This window comes from Oryzias melastigma, linkage group LG10 (assembly GCF_002922805.2).
Source record: "Oryzias melastigma strain HK-1 linkage group LG10, ASM292280v2, whole genome shotgun sequence".
NCBI lineage: Eukaryota > Metazoa > Chordata > Actinopteri > Beloniformes > Adrianichthyidae > Oryzias > Oryzias melastigma.
In genome coordinates this window covers 24,359,560-24,377,912 of record NC_050521.1, presented here as the reverse complement: position 1 = coordinate 24,377,912, position 18,353 = coordinate 24,359,560, and the positions used below count along the sequence as shown (strand labels likewise).

The 18,353-nt window shown below is 37.3% G+C and overlaps 1 protein-coding gene and 3 non-coding genes across 4 annotated transcripts in view; all 4 read right to left on the bottom strand.

Annotated features, from left to right (window-relative positions):
* Positions 1 to 916: 916 nt before the first annotated feature.
* The window catches only part of polr1a (RNA polymerase I subunit A), a gene marked incomplete in the record, with an annotated part of 25,416 nt that continues 7,979 nt past the window's right edge, over positions 917 to 18,353 (bottom strand). The window contains 20 exon segments of the mRNA XM_024283371.2: positions 917 to 1,199; positions 1,745 to 1,909; positions 1,984 to 2,101; positions 2,440 to 2,640; positions 6,137 to 6,406; positions 6,504 to 6,611; positions 6,759 to 6,888; positions 6,965 to 7,119; positions 7,189 to 7,324; positions 9,059 to 9,226; positions 9,899 to 10,092; positions 10,194 to 10,291; positions 11,558 to 11,681; positions 11,923 to 12,088; positions 12,369 to 12,451; positions 13,610 to 13,762; positions 13,868 to 13,966; positions 14,046 to 14,204; positions 17,686 to 17,768; positions 17,850 to 18,033. Coding sequence (XP_024139139.1) covers positions 1,081 to 1,199; positions 1,745 to 1,909; positions 1,984 to 2,101; positions 2,440 to 2,640; positions 6,137 to 6,406; positions 6,504 to 6,611; positions 6,759 to 6,888; positions 6,965 to 7,119; positions 7,189 to 7,324; positions 9,059 to 9,226; positions 9,899 to 10,092; positions 10,194 to 10,291; positions 11,558 to 11,681; positions 11,923 to 12,088; positions 12,369 to 12,451; positions 13,610 to 13,762; positions 13,868 to 13,966; positions 14,046 to 14,204; positions 17,686 to 17,768; positions 17,850 to 18,033 — 2,913 coding nt within the window.
* LOC112153814 lies at positions 4,060 to 4,195 on the bottom strand. Its single transcript, XR_002920548.1, has one exon. It is a non-coding gene; the product is annotated as a small nucleolar RNA SNORA5 (small nucleolar RNA).
* LOC112153816 lies at positions 11,750 to 11,885 on the bottom strand. Its single transcript, XR_002920550.1, has one exon. It is a non-coding gene; the product is annotated as a small nucleolar RNA SNORA5 (small nucleolar RNA).
* Positions 17,484 to 17,619, bottom strand: LOC112153815. The gene has a single exon (XR_002920549.1). It is a non-coding gene; the product is annotated as a small nucleolar RNA SNORA5 (small nucleolar RNA).

The following is an 18,353-nucleotide window of genomic DNA, read 5'->3' as shown; positions in this document are numbered from 1 at the left end:
AGTCAAAGCTATATTAATTTTCTTTTAATATCTTGAGATTTCACCAACGCCTTTTAACCAAACTATTTTAATGTAAGCTACTCATCTTATATTACATTTGTAGTAGTTCACACAAAATTGACTTCTGCACCATCTCCATGACAGCAAAAACAAGCCACCTAGAAATGAATCCAAATTTCTTAACATTTAAAAAATATATATTTAAAAATAAATCTTAAACAAAAAATAATCAAGTCATAGATTATTTTGCTGTTGAAAAACTTTTCATAAGTGTTTTTCTCTTGCAAGACAGCAAAATAAGACAAATTATCCTTAAAAAGGTTCTTTTTAATTACTTGAGTTGGTTTTTGCAGTGATCACTGAAGCCTTTCAACTTTCATTTTTGATTGTCATTCATTCTTTCTCTTCTTTGCTATTCAGGTACTTCCTTTCTCAGTGTGCATGCGAGAATCAAGTTGCACGCACACAGATGAATACGCTTTTGTTTGAGGTAAAGCTTTGCTGACCAGACAACACAGTACAGGTACAGAGTGCAAACCCTTCAGCAATGTTTAAAGAATATTTTTTTTTTAACTCCCGAGGATTAGGAAAGTAAGTATGGCTTTTATGTGAACCAGATAAGGTCAAAAAATTGGCTGGGTATTATGAAGATAAAATAAAGTGGCTTCTGAAACTTAAGACACCTAGAGTACTTTTGAAATACAGTTTTTTTGTATATATCTGCATTTAATACACTGCAGCTTTAGACATTCTTATAGTTCAGTAGGAGTTTATAACTTCCATTTATTTTGCTCTCAAAGCAGATAGCTGTATTTGTAATTGTTGGCAGACTGCTGAAAACTATAAAAAGTAAAAAAAAAAAGTCCTCCTTGTCGCATAGTCAAACTCTTCTTAATAAAACAGCAAAAACAACAAATAATCAAATATATTTGTTTTATTTTTTTTACAAATGTATAATTAATACAGACAAAAATTGGATCAAGTTATTGTCATATCAGCAGATATTCTTAAAGGTGAACTTGAATTCTTATAACTGTGGTCATTTGTTGGATTCATAACCAACATAAAAACATTAGACATCTAAGAGGGACTCTTAATGTGCTGCAGGGGTTGCTTCAGTTCAAACAGTCCGGTGCCTCCTTTGACCACCTTTCCAACTACCAGGCAGGCGGAGGGCGACTCCAGCTGATCATGTGACCCTGAAAAACACAAACAATATGAGAACAAAAAAAACAACGATCCTATTTTAAAGACCTGCTCTGAATCGCTGTTTTTAACATGTTCTTGTGGCATTTTTCTAATGATGAAGGGAGGGCATATATTAAGATAAAAATGTCATTTCTGAGTTTCTGGCCACACTTAATATCGCTTATCAACAGTTACTAAAGCAGGGTTATGCTAGGGGGACAAAAACAACTGCAACAGCGAATAAATAAATTATCCATTTATGATTGAATTGCTCCAAGAAATAATATTCATACATGACAGGATGGTGTTAGAAACATAAAGTAATTAATATTAACGAGGATGGTTCAGGTGGAGGAAGACTGAAGGTTCTGCTCTGAAATGGACAGGCCGCTACTACATTCTCATATGCGAAACACGCAGGGCAATAATTCAAGAGGAACTCCTGCCGCTTTGCAGAAACTAGAAAAAGATGTTTCTTGATTATGGCAACTTTTGCAGAACTTTTTTGCAATCAGACTCCACAGAAGCACATACACGAGTCCTTATGGTTTCTCACCCAGCATGGTGGCCTGTTTGAGGAACTTGTAGCTAGTCTCAAAAGTCATCTGCTGCAGAGGAGATGAGTTGGACCTGATGGCGTGGCGGTTCAGAGGCTTATAAACGCCCTCGAAGCACATGTAGTCCGCCACCAGAGACAAATGTCGGGGATCCACCTCAATACCTGGACACGAAAACACACACAGTGTCACACTCTGGCCCCCTTAAAACCCTCTGTTTGTTTGTGCATGCACGTACCATAAACGGCGAAGACATCTTTGATCTCCTTCTCTATGACCTTCAGGGCCACCTCGATCCCGTACGTGTTGGCCATGGCGTGGACTTCGTTGGAGTACAGCTTGTTGAGATCCAAAATCTAAAAAAAACAAGCACCAAAGTTTGGTTGATCGGGCAAAAAGATAATACTCAAAGTTTCATCTGAAATGATTTTATTTAAATGTATTACCACAAAGCAGTAGGTCAGTATTCAAATGTGGTTGATATATTTTCAATATTTAATGTCAGTCATTAAAATATAACATTTATTGAGTTTCTAAAAAGAAGATGTGTTGGTTGTCCTGTGGTGGAGGTCTCAACACAATAGCACAGTTTTGACTAAAGCTTACGTGATATCTGTGCACGACTCTGGAAACCACAGTGTGCAAAGCATCCTAAGTGCTGAGAGGGATTCGGGCTGCAGCGCTGCATACGTACATCGCCGTACTTGAACATTTCGTGCATGTTGATGCCTTCCGTGTTCAGGACCGTTTCCTTTTCTCCAGATTTCGTGGTGGTTTCGCTCAGCAGGCAGCGTGTCAGGCCCCTGGTTTCCATGACGACCGCATTCTGGGCCACAGTCGACAAGATGGCCGTCAAGTCGAAGTGAACTTTGGTCACCGGTAAGGCCAGATCAACCTGTGAGGAGGAAGAGGGGGTTGTTAATGCAAAAGCTGCCAACCACCTGAAACCCATGCGGGGGCGTTTGACGCAGTTTAACCCTCTGGGCCAATTTGCATCAAACCACTTAGACTCAAAAATGACCCTAATTTAGCATCTAAACGAAAGCAATATTTTTTTCATACCCAGAAATAAATTCAGGTTTCAGGGTTAAGCCCTACTGTTATTTTTCAACAACCGCAAAAGTCAATGTTCCATCAACAAGTTATTTCTAAGAAGCTGATGCAGAAAACAGCAGCAAGTTTCCACATGAAAGCATTTAATACGCAACAGAGTTGTGTTGATAGAATTTTAAAAAAGATCATTTTACAATGGAGAGAAATACGTCCCACCTCGATTTATGCACGAGTAAATCTGGATTTGTGCATAAAAAATGTATATTATTCACAATCTAAGTTTAAAACGGCTGGTAAGAAATGTGATGACCCAGCATTCTAGTAGTATTTAAATCCAATTTGTGAGACCTAAAAAAGAAAAAGTCTCACCACAGATACGTGCATAACTGAAGTTTTGTGTGTGCATATGATTTTTAAAGATTTAATTATTTTCAAGCTGTTTTAATTTACATTTCTGAATTTGTAACTTGTATTTTTTTAATTTAGTAATTTTTATACTTATGTACATAATGTATTTTATGAGTAACAAATCAAGAATTACGTACACACAAATCCAAAGTTACACACAAATCAAGAATTAGGCACGCATAAATTGGGGTGATACTTATTTCTCTCCATAATTTTAAGGGGTAGGGGTGTCCGAAGTAGTGCAAAAGGTCGCAGAGTCCTCAGCCGCGAGGCTGTTCCGAGGATAAAACTCATTTCTTCACGTAGGTGCGCTCTGGAGCACAGAAGTTTATATTTAAAGTAATAATAAATTGTAATTCTAATAAGACCTTATTAAAGTTATAAAACCACTGTTATGTATTTTCTGAACGCTAGCAGCTCCGTGCTAACGTAGCTGACTGGTAACTATTGATGATGTCATCAAGTGGGAGTGTTGTCCGAATTTGAAGACACAGGGGAGAAGAAGAATTCCGATTCAGCCTAATTTTGCAAAAAAAAAAAAAAAAGGTGTGTAAATGTAATGTAATTTAGTTTACTATTTGAGAGTATCATCGATGCTTATATTTATTTTAGCCTGAGAGAAGTTATTTTCAAACATTCATGTCCTTGTTAGTGCATCTACTCCTAACATTTGTCCCATTTGGCCTGCATTAATCATTAAAGGAAATGGATAGCAGTAGTCCACTGTTTGCTTAAAATAATCTGCTCACACTTTCTTTGTTTAAGCTACAAGTCGCCCATAAACTCAAATGCTTTCATGTAAATTACTCAGAAAATACACAATAAACGGACAAAGACCTTTTTGAACACATTCAAATGTTTGTAGCACAACTTATCCCCAGCTGCTGCGTTGAGGCACAGTGGGGCCCATAAGCTACATCTTCACTGTAGCAGCCATTTTGGCCAGTGACATCCATGAAGGAGGAGGCACTGAATTTGACAAAGCTGCCATTTATATCCCTATTTCTTCGTTTTCTGTGTGCCATTAAAGCACCTGCATTGATTAAATAATAACAGAAAAATGCCACTAGAACATGATAAAAGCACCATTTTCACTGGATTAAAGCAACTTCACAATTTTTTGAACAAATAACTGAAAATTGTTGATCACACTTATTCAGATTTGGATGAATTTATTTTTTGCTTCCCCATGTTTTTATTTCTCTGGAAACACTTTAATTAAAGCTTCATTTCTGGAAAACATCACCAGCTGTTGCAGATTAAAAATGACTCACAGGAAGCTACTAACTCTTAGGATGATCTAAATAGAAACGTTCTATGCAAATGTGTTCAAGTGTCTTTAAAAAGAGGAACTCCAAAAGAAGAAACCAGGATTCTACAACAGTGTTTTTCTTTATAAACTTCACACTCAAGCCATGCCTGGGAGGAGCTAGTGTCAAAAGTTTTTAGGCTCATCGTTACATGGAACTATTTACTGTATATAGTTATGCATTAAAGACATGGATGATGTTGAGAGATCAGGTTGATCCAATTTAAAAAGTAATCTCCATGTCCATGAAATCATTCACTTTTCCGCTAAAATAAGCTTTACAGGAGCTGCGTCTGAATGAAGGCTGCTTTCAGCGGTACTTCTGTCTCTCTTTGGCCCAGTTTGACGGCTTTTTGTCCCAGATTAGTCCAAAAGGGTAAAAAAAAAAATACTAATAGTGATACAATTACAGGAGCTTATTAATCAAATGATTAAGCTAAAGTTCAGATATTTTAACTCTGGAAACATTGAGTCGTGACGCCTAAAACGTGTTGCCGCTAGACCACCACGCCCGACCTCTGATCACGTCTGCACATCGACTTAGGCAACAGTTACAAATACAACTGCAAACATAAGATAAGGAGGCTTCGACATAATCTTTTTTGAAAGTATTTGGCTTGATCATGAAGGTAGACGACAGCAGTCAGGCGTGAAGAACAGCCCGCTTTTTATAATCCTAAAGCATTTCAGCTCAGATAAGATGTGGGAGCAGTCTGGATGCAACAGATGGTTCATATCGGCTACTGGATGGCTGCAGCCATAGGTTCCACCGTCAACCTCATGAAACTCAGAATTCATGTAGGTTCACATAATAATCCACCATTTATTTAAGAAGTAAAGTAATCCCCCCCTTTATTCGATGAGATTTTCCAGAGTCAAACCGGAGTATAGGTCACAAGAGCAAAAAATGTCTCATCAAGAAGAAGAAAACCACATATAAGTCGCTCCGGAGTGCAAGTACGTCACGGAGTACGTCACACTTTTTGGAGAAAAGTGTGACGTACTCCGTGACGTACTTGCACTCCGCGTAGCTAAAATAAATAAATAATACAAGGATACTAATCTTTTGATCTGTATGAGAAAAATATAAAAGTTTAAGAGGAAAACAATCAGATTCTCTTCCACGTTTGTTTTGGATGACACTTCTTCTGCCGCTGCAGGAGCAAATACTTATACTAAGATGCAGTGCCCTCTAGTGGTTGTTAGAGGAAACAACCACTAAAGGACAACTGGAGTTTACTGGGAAAACAACAAATATGAGCCTACGTCTTAAAAAAAAAAAATCACAACAAAGTCAAGCTTCAATCCATATGTCTTAATAAAACATATATAAAGTACTTCCAAAACACATAAATATATATTATATCACATACAAAATTTTGTTTGAGGCCTATTTATTATGATTATTGGGCTGACTTCATGATAGTGTCATCCCCGCCTGTAACTGGAGGCCACTGCCGATGTCAACTTTTAGGGAAAAAAATGATCGTAGAATTTTTTCTAAAAACCGGCCGACTTTGCTGAAAAACTTTCATTTAGGTTGCTCCGTGATGACATTGTGGGATATGTGGCCGTAGTCTCAACGCTGAAGCAGGACACCTGCGGATCACATTCGACTCACCTCACACCAGAGCTCATCCTGCTGGTCGAAGCGATATCCTTCTATGGCTGAGTTTACATCCAGAACTGAGTTGACTCTCATCAGGAACTCCGACTCTTTCATCACTTTTTTCTTTTTCTTCTTCCTGGTCTCTATTCTCGCGTCAGGAGTCTCCAGCTGAGACTCCTCTGTGGCATGTGCTTCTGCGTTCTCCTCTGCCTCCACCTCGCCTTCCTCATCGTTTTCCTCCGCTTCGTTATCGCCTTGTTCTTCTTCACTTTCGTAGTCCACCTTCAAAAGAAAGCAGGTCTCATTTAAGCACCTTCTAACAACACTGAGTCAATCGGCAGGTTGAGTTGGATCAAAAATAAAGGCACAAACGTCTTACCTCTTCCTCTTGTTTGCCTTTTCTCTTTGCATCTGATGCATCCGCGTCTCCTTCATTATCCTGGTCATCAACGATCTCCCTGTCCTCTTCTGCTTCTCCCTCATCCAACTGAACATTTCAGGATTGTAAACAAATAATGAGAAGTTTAGGTTAAGTGCAATCAAGCACAGAAAAAAAGGATTCGAACTCATATGATTTCAACTTTTCTTTCTGGTTTTACTTAAAATTGGTAATTAAAAAAACAAAAAAACCCACCCGTGAGGTTCCAGCTGCTCCTTCTCCATCAGTGTCTTTATCCGTGGAGGTGGCTTTCCTCGTTTCCACGGCGATGGAGGACAGCCTGGCAGTTCGCTTCTTAATGGCATCGAGGAGGAGGTGGAAAAATCTGGGAGGATGGATGGAAAGTGTAAATCCAAATGTGAATTCCAGGAAGAGTCCCAACAGGGAATTCACAGACGGACCTGGTTTCCATGTAGTGAAGGATCTGGTTGGGGGTCAACAGTTTGTCCTCGCTGTAGCGGTCAGGATGCAGGAGGTGAAAGGTGACTTTGAACACACGAAGCTTTTGAAAATTTCTTTCTTGCAGAGTCTCAACAACATCCACCTTCTGCAGGACCTATAAAACACACAATAGTGTTAAAGAGTTTACAACAAAAAGGGGAAAATGTGGGCAAATTAGTCGAACCTCAGACAGGCAGACGCGCGCCAGCTTCTTGCGCAGCATCTTGGCCTTCTTCAGAGCTTTCTTGCTGTGCAGGACAGGAATGCTCATCATGGGGGTTTTGATTTTGGAACTGGCAACCATCAGGATCTCTCTCAGTCTGTCAGGAATGAACAAAACTAGTTTGCACGGCAAATTGAGCAGCAGATCTCAGCATTTGATGTCGTTCTGCAGACCCTCGGGGAATGTAAACATAACCTGGGTTAACCTGGGGTTAAGTGTCATGCTTTTCATTACATCCTTAGACAGAAATGGAATCCAATGAGCTGTTACAACACTCTTAGCTCGTGGTCTTTTCAGGGAAACGTGCCAAACTTCTGTCAAAAAAAAACGAAACACTATCTCCTCCATTCAGGGGGAAAATAATCTGCAGTTCCTGTGCTATCTTTGAAGGTAAGGCGAGCATAAAAACACAACAATCATCTTCCGAAACTAAACTGTACGCAGCTGGAAAATATACAAAACTTTGAAAAAGAAATCTTGATGTTTATTTACTTTAAATTTGCAAGCAGAAAAACACAGTTTGGAAAAAGATGAAAAAAAAAAAAGTTATTTTTTTTAACCCTATGAACAGCTTCAAGTATTTTTATATTTATATTTAAACTGCATATTATTAAAGCTTTTTATTAGTATATTTTATTCCAAACATATTTTAGAGGGAATATGTTTAAATCTGTAATAAAGTGATAAATTAGTTATTTCAAATTTCTATTCATACAGGTTCTGCAAAACTAAGATGATACTTTTCTTTCAACAGCTCAGCGGCCTCGTGGTAGAGTGTCCATCCTGAGACTGGCAGGTTGTGAGTTCAATTCCACGCCCGAGTCATGTCAAAGACTCAAAAAGTGTTCATCCCTGCTTGACACTCAGCATGAAGGGGTTGGATTGGGGAGTTAAACCACCAAATGGTTCCTGAGAGCAGTGGTGTCTGCAGCTCACCGCTCCCCCAGGGGAGGGGTCAAATGTAAAGAACAAATTTCACACACCTAGGAGTGTGACAACTAACTTGTTATTAGATTATTATTTAATAATGGATTATTACTTTGTGTGCTGTGAACACAAACGTGACAGCGTCACAGACGAAGATTTTATCTTTTATGATGTACTGGATAAATCCGGTGAATGAGATGAAAATGATTGAATTTTCCCTTTTGAATCAAGTATCTATTCATCTCTCCATCCATCCATCTAAACATCTTTCTTTTCATCAATCTATTGATCGATCCTGCCATCCATCTTTTTATAAAACATCCATCCATCCTCCCTCCTTCTATTTTTCCATCCATCCATCCATCCATCCATCCATCCATCCATCTATCTTTATCTAACCATCTTTCCATCCTTTTATTCATTAATTTTACCATCTTTCTATCCATCCACATCTATCTTTGTATCCAACCATCTATCCATTTATTTAACTAAGATCCATCCATCTGTCTTTTTATCTAGCCATCTATCATCCATTTATCCATATTTGTATCCAACTATCCATCCATAGAACTTGATTCTGACAAGAAAAGTATTTTTTTATCAAAAAGTTTGAATAAAAACAGAAAGCAGAAGAATTAGGTTGAAGTGTCAAAGTGTCCTTGGGCAAGACTGAACCCCAAATTGGTGCCAGTGTTCAGCAGTGGAGCCACTACTAGTGTATGATTGTGTGTGTGAATGGGACTGTGACTGTAAAGCACTTTGAGCCTTCAAAGAAGGTAGAAAAGCACTAAACATGTATACACCATTTAAAATTAATGCTGATCTTTAAAGTTCAAATGTTCCAACTGATGTAAAACCCACAGGAGGATTCTGGGTAATGAAAACACTGTAGCGGTGGCGTTACCGAGGGATCCCCAAGGTGACGTTCATCTCTCCTCTGCCAGCAAAGTGGAAAGTGTTGAGGGTCATCTGTGTGGAGGGTTCCCCGATGGACTGAGCAGCCAGCAGTCCCACCGCTTCTCCTGGATCACACAGCGACCGCTGCCACTTATAATGCAGCAGCTGCCTGAGGCTGACGGAGGACAGGAACACGTTCAAACCAAAGCTTGTTTCTAAACTTTCATGATGGGATCACTTCTCCACAGCACAAGTGCTGTTTTTATCTCAGCAGTTTAACGCTTTTTAATGTCCGTTTTATTTACACCATAACAAAGAAGTTGGTTCAGCATGACAGCATCCCAACAAAAGAAGGAAGAACCATAAAAAAAATAAAGTGCAAAAACTACTTCAATATTTTTTTAAGCGGTAAATAAAAAGGGGGAATTAGAGAGAAGAAGAAAGGCAGTTTATAACTCTAGCATTTGCACTTATCTGTAATAAAATCTGATTTCATGCAAGAGAAACCTAATACAAAAAAAGCTCAAGAACATTTCACAATAAAAGCCTCTGAAGCATAAAGTGTTCCTCTTACTGTTTGGCAGTTTATCTATTGCCGTTTCTTTATAGTTTTGCATTCTTTGTTTTTATTATTATTTTATTTTAACAGTACACTGTTTTCTACATCCTGGTTGGCTGCTGGCTCATGTCTCCTGTTCAGGTGTCATTCTAAATGTGTTTACTGAGGGATTTAACAGCCTTAAAACATTTATAATCACAGATTTCAGCTATTGTGGGTTGTTTATGGAACCTTAGTAATAAACAAACAAATGATATTTGAATGTCATTCCCTAAACGTTCTCCGTACCTGTGGGTGTCCACAGAGTGTGCACTGTTCCTGTTCTGCAGGTATTTCTCTGTGATGCCGTGAAAGTTTTCCGACACCGATCCCAGGCACACATCGGGTCTAAACAGGTTCAGGGAGGGCTCCGGGCAGCGGGACGCCTTCTTCAGGTACTTTGCTCTGCCCGCTTCATCCAGAGAATGCCACTGGCCAACCAGCTGAAAAGAGGGAGGATATTCAGTTTCAGTTTGGCTCAGATGAAGTGATGTGGAAGAAGATGCTGGAGGGGACAGGAACCCTTTCTTTTGTGAATCAGTACCTGCAGAACAGCAGGATTTCTGCTGGAAACAGGCTCCACCCCTTCAGTGGAGTCTTTTAGCTTCCCCAGTTTTTTCTTGGAAAACAGTAGGAACGCTCCTGACACAAACAAAAACAATTTTAATAAATATTTGACAAAATTCAGAAGCAGGAGGAGTTGGGAGGGGAGTTGTCGCAGAATGAGACTGCATAAAACATTCACAGTAGCTCAGTAAATGCCAGATTTAATCAATTAATCAATTTTCTCCCACTAAGCTGAAGCAGATTTATAAAGATAAATCAAACTTCCAGGGACTCTATCAGATCCAATCCACATTTGATTTTCTCACATCCACTAACTGCGATATTTGGAATCACTGAACCCGGTTTGGTGTGTCCAAAGAACGAGGCGAAGGTCATTTCTCTGAACACTTTACTGCCTTTATGTACTTTATATTAATCTACCCGTTGGATCAGATGCAGCCGCACCACTCTGTCTCCAACATTGTCCCCCCATTGTTTGATTGGTCATACAAATTGCACACAAACTGGAAAGTTGGAGGCTGACTCCGCCCACAGCTGAAATGTGAAAATCAGAGGGCTGAGGAACCGGACTGGTTTCATTACTGGAGCTACAGATCATGACGGGAGACTCAAATGACCAACAGACAACACTTTTAAAGCCGTATTTATAGAAGTAACAGCCAAAAAAGTTGATTTAGGATTTGGTTACCCTTTAAGTTTGTGCTTTTTTATTTACTTAATAAAACTTCAGGGAACTTTCTATTTATTTACATTATTATCTGGCCTTAAAGGATTTACTACCATGCCAAGGAAGTCTCTGCACTTTTAGTTTTTGCTTTAACTTATCCCAAAGATGAGTTGTTTAAGCTGTGTGGAAGTTTATTTACTATGAATGTTTTTAGGGTTACGTGTTTAAAGAACTTAAACATTTTTTTAAAAGATGCTTGTGAGCCAATTACTCCCTGCACTTCTACGGGTTGTTTATTTGATTTTTTTTTATTTACTTAGGATTTTTTTTTTTTTGATAAACAAAGTTAATTGTTTGGATTATTCTAAATTTTGATGCCAATATGTTCACTTTTACTGTTAGTAATTATAAAATTAAATATCAAATATATTATATATAACTAAATAATCTGAATTTTTTTAAAGAAGTGCTTAAAAGTAGAAAGGGTAAATTAAAACCAAAACTATTCAAGTGTTTAACAAAACCACACAAAAAGAATTTTCATTATAAGTTAAATATGAAACTATTTTTTAATTATCAATTTTATCAACTTTACTTTTGTGTTATCACTTATTGTACTATATTAAGATTGTTGATGGCCTTAACGACTCTTGTAAATCTGAAAAACCAGACACCTCTTCGAGGATTTAGCATCTCCCTCTTTGCTTTCCAGCGTTGGATGGCGTCAAAGTGTTGACCAGCCGTCTGAGCGTCCAGCCGAGCCAAAACGCTGTCCAAACTCTGGGACCTCCTGATGACCTGTAAATAGAGCATCATTAAACAGATTGACACGTTTCCTCACACACTGTGCAACACAAAGATTGTGTGTTTGTACGTAGCACGATTTATCCCCAGAGGGCACAGAACAGCTCGCTGGGGCCCATGAGCTACACGGTGGCTGTGGCAGCCCTTTGGGCCAGTGACACCCACACGGGAGGATGCACCGAATTTGACGAGGCTGCAAGGGAACGGTCGAGCTCAGCGCCAACTTTTACGGTACCTCGAAGTTGTCCTCTATGAAGGGAAACTGTCTCGGCTGCAGGAAGGGAGTTTTGGGAATGTCCAGGCCATCTTCACCGTACAGGAACTGAACCACTGATCCATCGCTGTCCCTCACAGTCAGATCGTACTGCACAACCAGACCCTCCAGGTGCTTTATGATACATCTGCAGATAAAAGTGTTATTGGAGGCTCATTTTAAGATCAGATCTGCAGCAGGTTCTGACAATAGATACCCCTTTAATTGTTTTAAAAAAGTAACTTAAAATGATCAACTAAAGCTGGAGTTTGTAATTGTATCCTTAAAAGAACAGACCATAATTGGCAGGTTGATTGTTAAAATCAGAACAATATAAACAAAGTAAGAATTCTCTTTCTATTTCTGCTCAATTAAAACATCTAAATTATTAAGATTATATAAAAGACATACTAAAAGTATGGAGTTACCTTTGCAGATATCCAGATCTGGAGGTTTTCACAGCCGTGTCGACAAGGCCTTCTCTGCCGGCCATGCAGTGAAAGAAAAACTCCTGATGACGAAGAGATACAAAAAGAAATCTGAAAACATTTGCTTTTTTTATTCTGAAAAGCAAATTTTAGCCTTTACAAATATTATTGCATAACGTAAACCAAATGCTTTGTTTTAAACAAAATCAATGATGAACCTGTGCAGACCCTGAGACGAATCTGACTTTAGTTAATTACTTTATTGGAGTAAAAAAAAAATAAAATAAAGATGCTTATGAATTATTTTGATGTTATTCCTAACTGTTTTTGATGTGTATTTACTGCAAGTTATTCTGAGTAACTATGTGTACATAATTGTAGAAGTATGCATTTAAAATACGCAGAAAAATGACATTTTCTTCATTCTGCTCTCTTTCATTTCCCCTGCATAATATGTCTTGAATTGTTTTAATGTTTTCTAGTGGAAATGAACTAAAATTGGAAAAAAAAGACTGGAATTGCACACAGTAATGCAATATTTTTTTTCTCCAGGATTATGAATTAATTTCACCTCTACAGTAAATTGAACATCAGATAAAAAAAACTTTGTGGAAATAAATAAAACAAAAATCTGCTGATTTGCACTAAATATTAAAGTCGAAGTACAAAACTGCCACTAATGTAATTAACATTTCATAAATATTGAATTTAGGTTTCATATTTTCATTCCAACAAAAGCACTTTTTATATTATTAGTGATATAAATTGAACAAAAATTGAATTATTTGCAATTTTCAAATAGTATAAATGAAAAAAGCAATATTTTACTGATTTTTTTCTTTTTTTAAAGAATGTGTTAAAAGGAAAATACAATAGATTGATGACTTAAAATAAAAGACAACAACTGATTAGAAAAACTATAGGGGAAAAAAAGAGAAAAACTATGGAAAAATAGAAAGAAAAAAGAAAGAAGAAAATAATGGAAAACAAAAAAGGAAAAAAATGGAAAAAATAAACTCAAACTGAGCTTTTCTATGGAGTTTAAAGGTCCACTTTAATTGCTGGTTTTCTTTTAGCACACAAACTTTTAAAAAACCTCAAATGATGAAAGATTCATAATTTAAAATGAGCCTCAGAGTGAGAAACCTGTCTGATGTTTAGGGTGGATGAACAGACTAGCTTTTCCAGTCAATTATCCAGTTTGTGACTCCACCTTGTAGATATTTCAAGCATTCCTGTACCTGAGGTTTGATGCCTGTGAGAAATCTTCCAGAAACGAACCCCCCCGCGCCGGGCGAGGGGTCGTAGGGCTGGAAGCACGGCAGAAACTTTCCTGAGGGCATCAGAGGAGGTCTGCGGCCTTCCAGCTCAATCTGACCGAGCAGACAGGAGATCTGAGGATGAAGAGAGAGGCGAGGCTGAAATAAATATATGAACCCTCACGGTCTCCATGGAAACACAAAAATACTGTAAAATGCGTGAAGGAGGGAGGGAGGAACCTGCATGGTGTTGACCGTAGACCCCTTGGCGCCAGACTGAACCATCAGCTGCAGGTTGTTGTCCGGGAAGGCGGTGTGGAGTCCCACCGGCATGCACACCTTCAAAATAAAAGCAGGGAAATCTGCCGACTGCTGTGGAAGTTTAGAGACGTTTGCCGCGTCAGCATCTACAATCTACCTTGTTGATGTCATTGTTCACTTGGTTGGCAACTTCTTTGAATTTGTGGTCGGCCGTGCTGAAGTCCCTCTGGTCGGGGTTGAGGTGGGCGTCCTGCCATCGGCTGTGGGCCTCAGCGGGATCCACGCTGGGTGGGAGGTTGAACGCCGCCTGAAGAGCCTGAGCGACGCAGAGAGTCATCACTTCTACTTATTTGAACACAGTGTAGACGGGAATTTGAATACATTAATCTTTATTTATTCCACACTTTACAACACCATCAGGCTGCCAAATAAACAGAGATAAAAAAGAGCAAAATTAAAAGCATAAAATACATAAAAAGTAGATAAAAATAAATAAAACGAGTAAAAGAAAATCAGATGCTACCAACGTCTGCGTATTAAGCAGGATTCTAAAAAGTTAAACCTTTAACTACACGTGTGTTTTACGAAGGAGTAAAAAAAAAAATCGGAAAAAGTTATAAGACGAGATTCAAAGTAATTCATTTACGACTTTAAATCTCGTAAATTTGCAACTTTTTCTTCATAAATATACAACTTTTTTCTAATAAATTTACTAAATTAAAAGTCAAAGTGAGCATACAGTCCAGCAAGTGTACATGCAGAAGTAGCAGACCAACTAAACTTAATTTGGTCAAAACGTCTTGGATTTAAACCGATAATTTAAACCGATAATCTGATTGTTTATTGATAACAGAGACGTTTATATTTTTATTAGCCTTCTTTCTGGGCATGACGGTTAAATGACATGAAGAATGGACTTCTGGCTATGTGAATAAGAGGAAAGAATAAAGTTGCAGTGCTGTAAATGTGCATCTCTGGGCTTCTTCTTTTACATATGAAACTCCACATTACCAACACCAAACCTCAGAGAGCCAACAAAACAAATAATAATTTGATTTTGAGTTGTCAAAAGGTTCAGAATTTCTTTGTTTTTTAAACCAATTCAAAAATAAAGCTTCACAAAATTCTCCATAGCTTTCATCCTCAAGCATGGTTCTGATAAGCCGACAACTATGGTGTTTATCTCCTAAATGTATGACTTTTTTTCTTGTAAATGTATGTATTTTTCTTGAAAATATGACTTTCTTCCCCATAATTTTATTTATTTGTTTCTGGTAAAATTATATATTTTTTTCCTAATTAATTGTAAGTACTTTTTTCCCCTTATTTTACTTTTTTTTCCTGGTAAATGTATTTTTCCCCCAAAATGTATGACTTTTTTCTTATAAATATTTGACTTTTTTTGTAAATGTATGTGTTCTAATAGTTTTACAACTTTTAGTCATAAATTTACAACTTTAAAACGTTTAACTTTATGAGAAAAAAAATCTTAAATTTAGCCTCTGAATGTCAAAGTCATAAATATACGACTTTATTATTGTAATTGAAGTTATTACTGGTTTATTTAAGTTGTAATTTAAAAAAATTGCTTGTAAAATGACTATATTTCATTATAGTGTTTATACAACAAAAAAAATGGTTACTAGAAAAATCTTTTTAAATTTGTAAAAAAGTAAAAGTAAAGGTGTTTTGCAAAAATTCTCATGATGGAAGTCATATACAGTATAATAAGAAAAGTACGTTTAAAATTGCATTTCTGAGCATTTATTCAAATTGTTGTGAATTAGGACCAGATGGAAAAAAAGCCGTAATCTAGTTGAGTAGAAAGTACACTGGGCAGGACACAAGTTCACATCTATATTTTTAATCAACAACGTGCAGTGAGTGAACAAAAGAGAAATCTAAATTAAATGAATATTTCCACATTTTGCCTTCAAACAGAATCAGTTCTCTGCTGGTAGGTTGATGCAAACATCTTGTAGAACTAACCAGAGCTCTAACCACATCATGACGATGATGTTTAGGAATTTGTATTTTAAAGGGGAAACAAATGGAAATGATTGATTTTTTTCGTCTACTCACTTTGCATTTTGAAAATAATGAACGATTACTGATTTTTTTAAAATGCAGTCTTTGTTTACAACACTTACCACAACTTTTGCACAGAACTCTCCATGTACATTTTTTTTTCTTTACCAAAACAAACAACAAAGTCCTTCATCTTCTCTGACCCGACAGGTTTTGCATCACTCTATGAAATGTCTGGAAAACTGCAACCAAATCAGACATGGTCTAGCAGACTTGAACTATAGCAGCTCATAAAGGCTGGTTGGAGGTTTCTGTGTTTGAGGTCATACTTTGCATTTTAACAAACAATAATTTATGGGATCTCACTCAGATTAAACGCATTTGAGAAACTACTTAAACTCTAGAAGAAATGATAAGAATACCAAGAAACTCCTAAAATAATTTTGCCTTTTTTGGTTAGTGGTTAGGATTTTTTTATAGATCATTTTACGGTTTTGTCTTATAATAAATTAGCAAATAGATGTTTTGCAACAAGAACAATACATCTTTTATGATCCAGATTATCTGTTAAAATAAATATTTTGTGTTTATAATTCATGTTTATGTTGCATGATCTTCCTGTGAACCTTTTGGATGTTTTGGAAGACTCTTTTCAACAATCTTTTGATCCATTTTCCCAGTTTTTTTAATTATGATTTTGCCATTTTTAGCCAAAATTAAAATCCTGTTGTTTTTTAAGACCACTGCTGCAAATTAAACCTGCCCTTATTTCCCATCATGCATCTGTTTCCATTCGCTTACATCCCCTCACACCACCAACCTCTAACATTATTGAAGTAACAAAAGTGCCGAGCAACATCAGAGCTATGCAGACGTGAAGTTTAGATCCAAATTCCAGCCAAGACCAGAAAAACCAAATATATCTATTTGTATGCAAGTGGATGTATCAGAAAAGAGTGGAGCATGGAGCTTGTGTTGTGTATTTTCTACGTCTCAATAGATATTTTTTGTCTACTTCTGATTTAGATTAATTTGAAAAAAATAAAAATACTCAGAAATCCAATTTTAATCTTCATTTTCTTTATACAAATCCTCCCACATGAGAAAAATGCTACAAGAACATAAAACATTGCTTTTGTTCAAGTCTCTTTCTCTGTACTTTCCTGCCATTTATGTGTGCTTATTAATAAAAAATGAAAAATAAAATTATCTTTAAAAAAACAACAGTTTTCATCTGAGTGTCCCTAATGGCTCGCATTGGGTTTTGGTCAAAGGACCAAATGGCTCTTAATTTTAAAAGTTTCAGACCCCTGATTTAGATTAATAATTTTACTATACAAGAGTATCATGAATGCTTAGCCTAAAGAGAAGTTATTTCTTTATATTCATGTCCTTGTTGGTACATCTTTTCCTAACATTTGTCCCTCGTTTCCTGCAGTTGCCCTCATTAATCATTAAAGGAATACTTTTTTTTTTGGCTAAAAGTCGCTCATCAACTTAAATGCTTTCATGTAAATTATTCAGAAAACACACACTAGGACTGACAAAGACCTTTTTGAACACATTCAAATGTTTGTAGCATAAATTATCCCCAGCTGCTGCGTTGAGGCACAGTGGGGCCCATAAGCTACATCTTCACTGTAGCAGCCATTTTGGCCAGTGACATCCATGAAGGAGGAGGCACTGAATTTGACAAAGCTGCCATTTATGTCACTTTAACTTTTTTTAATTTCTCATTCATGAAAGACAAAGGTGGTGCTTTAACTCACCTGGGAGCCGACGTTTCTGGAACTTTCTATGATTTTTTTCCTCTTCTTGTTGGCGCCCGGCTTCACCAGGATGTCCTCCACCCCTAAAAACAGCAAACTTAGAGTTTAAAATGGAACTCTAGAAGACGAAAGAGGAAAACTGAGTTTTTAATCTGAGTTTGTACCCAGAGTGAAGCCTCGGTACAGCTGCAGGTAGGCGGTGAACAGTCGAGCCAGACAGCCCAGCAGTTTTCCGCTGATTGCTCCGCCGTACAGTTCGTAGCAGCAATGAACCAAACCGTAGGCAGAGGAGCCGTAGTGGGCTTTGTCCAGAACCCCGACTAACAGCTCCCCCTGTCGGATCACCACCTGGAAAACAAACAAACGGGGGTTCCTTGTATTGTTCTGATTCTAGAGTACAAATATAATCAAAAGGTTGATTAAATTGTCTTTAATCAAAAAAATTTCAGGGCTTTCCATTTGATCTAATAACAATTTTAGGTCTTTTTGTCTCATACTTGTTTAAAATGGAACCCAAATATATTTATTTTAAGACCAACATCGATGAAAAATTTTAAGATTATTAATATTAAAATCGCTTTTCTGAGTATTTCTCTATTCAGGAGGAGATGAATAAATAATATTTTGGGAGGGGAAGAGGGGCCGGGGTTGCTCTGCGCCCACACTCT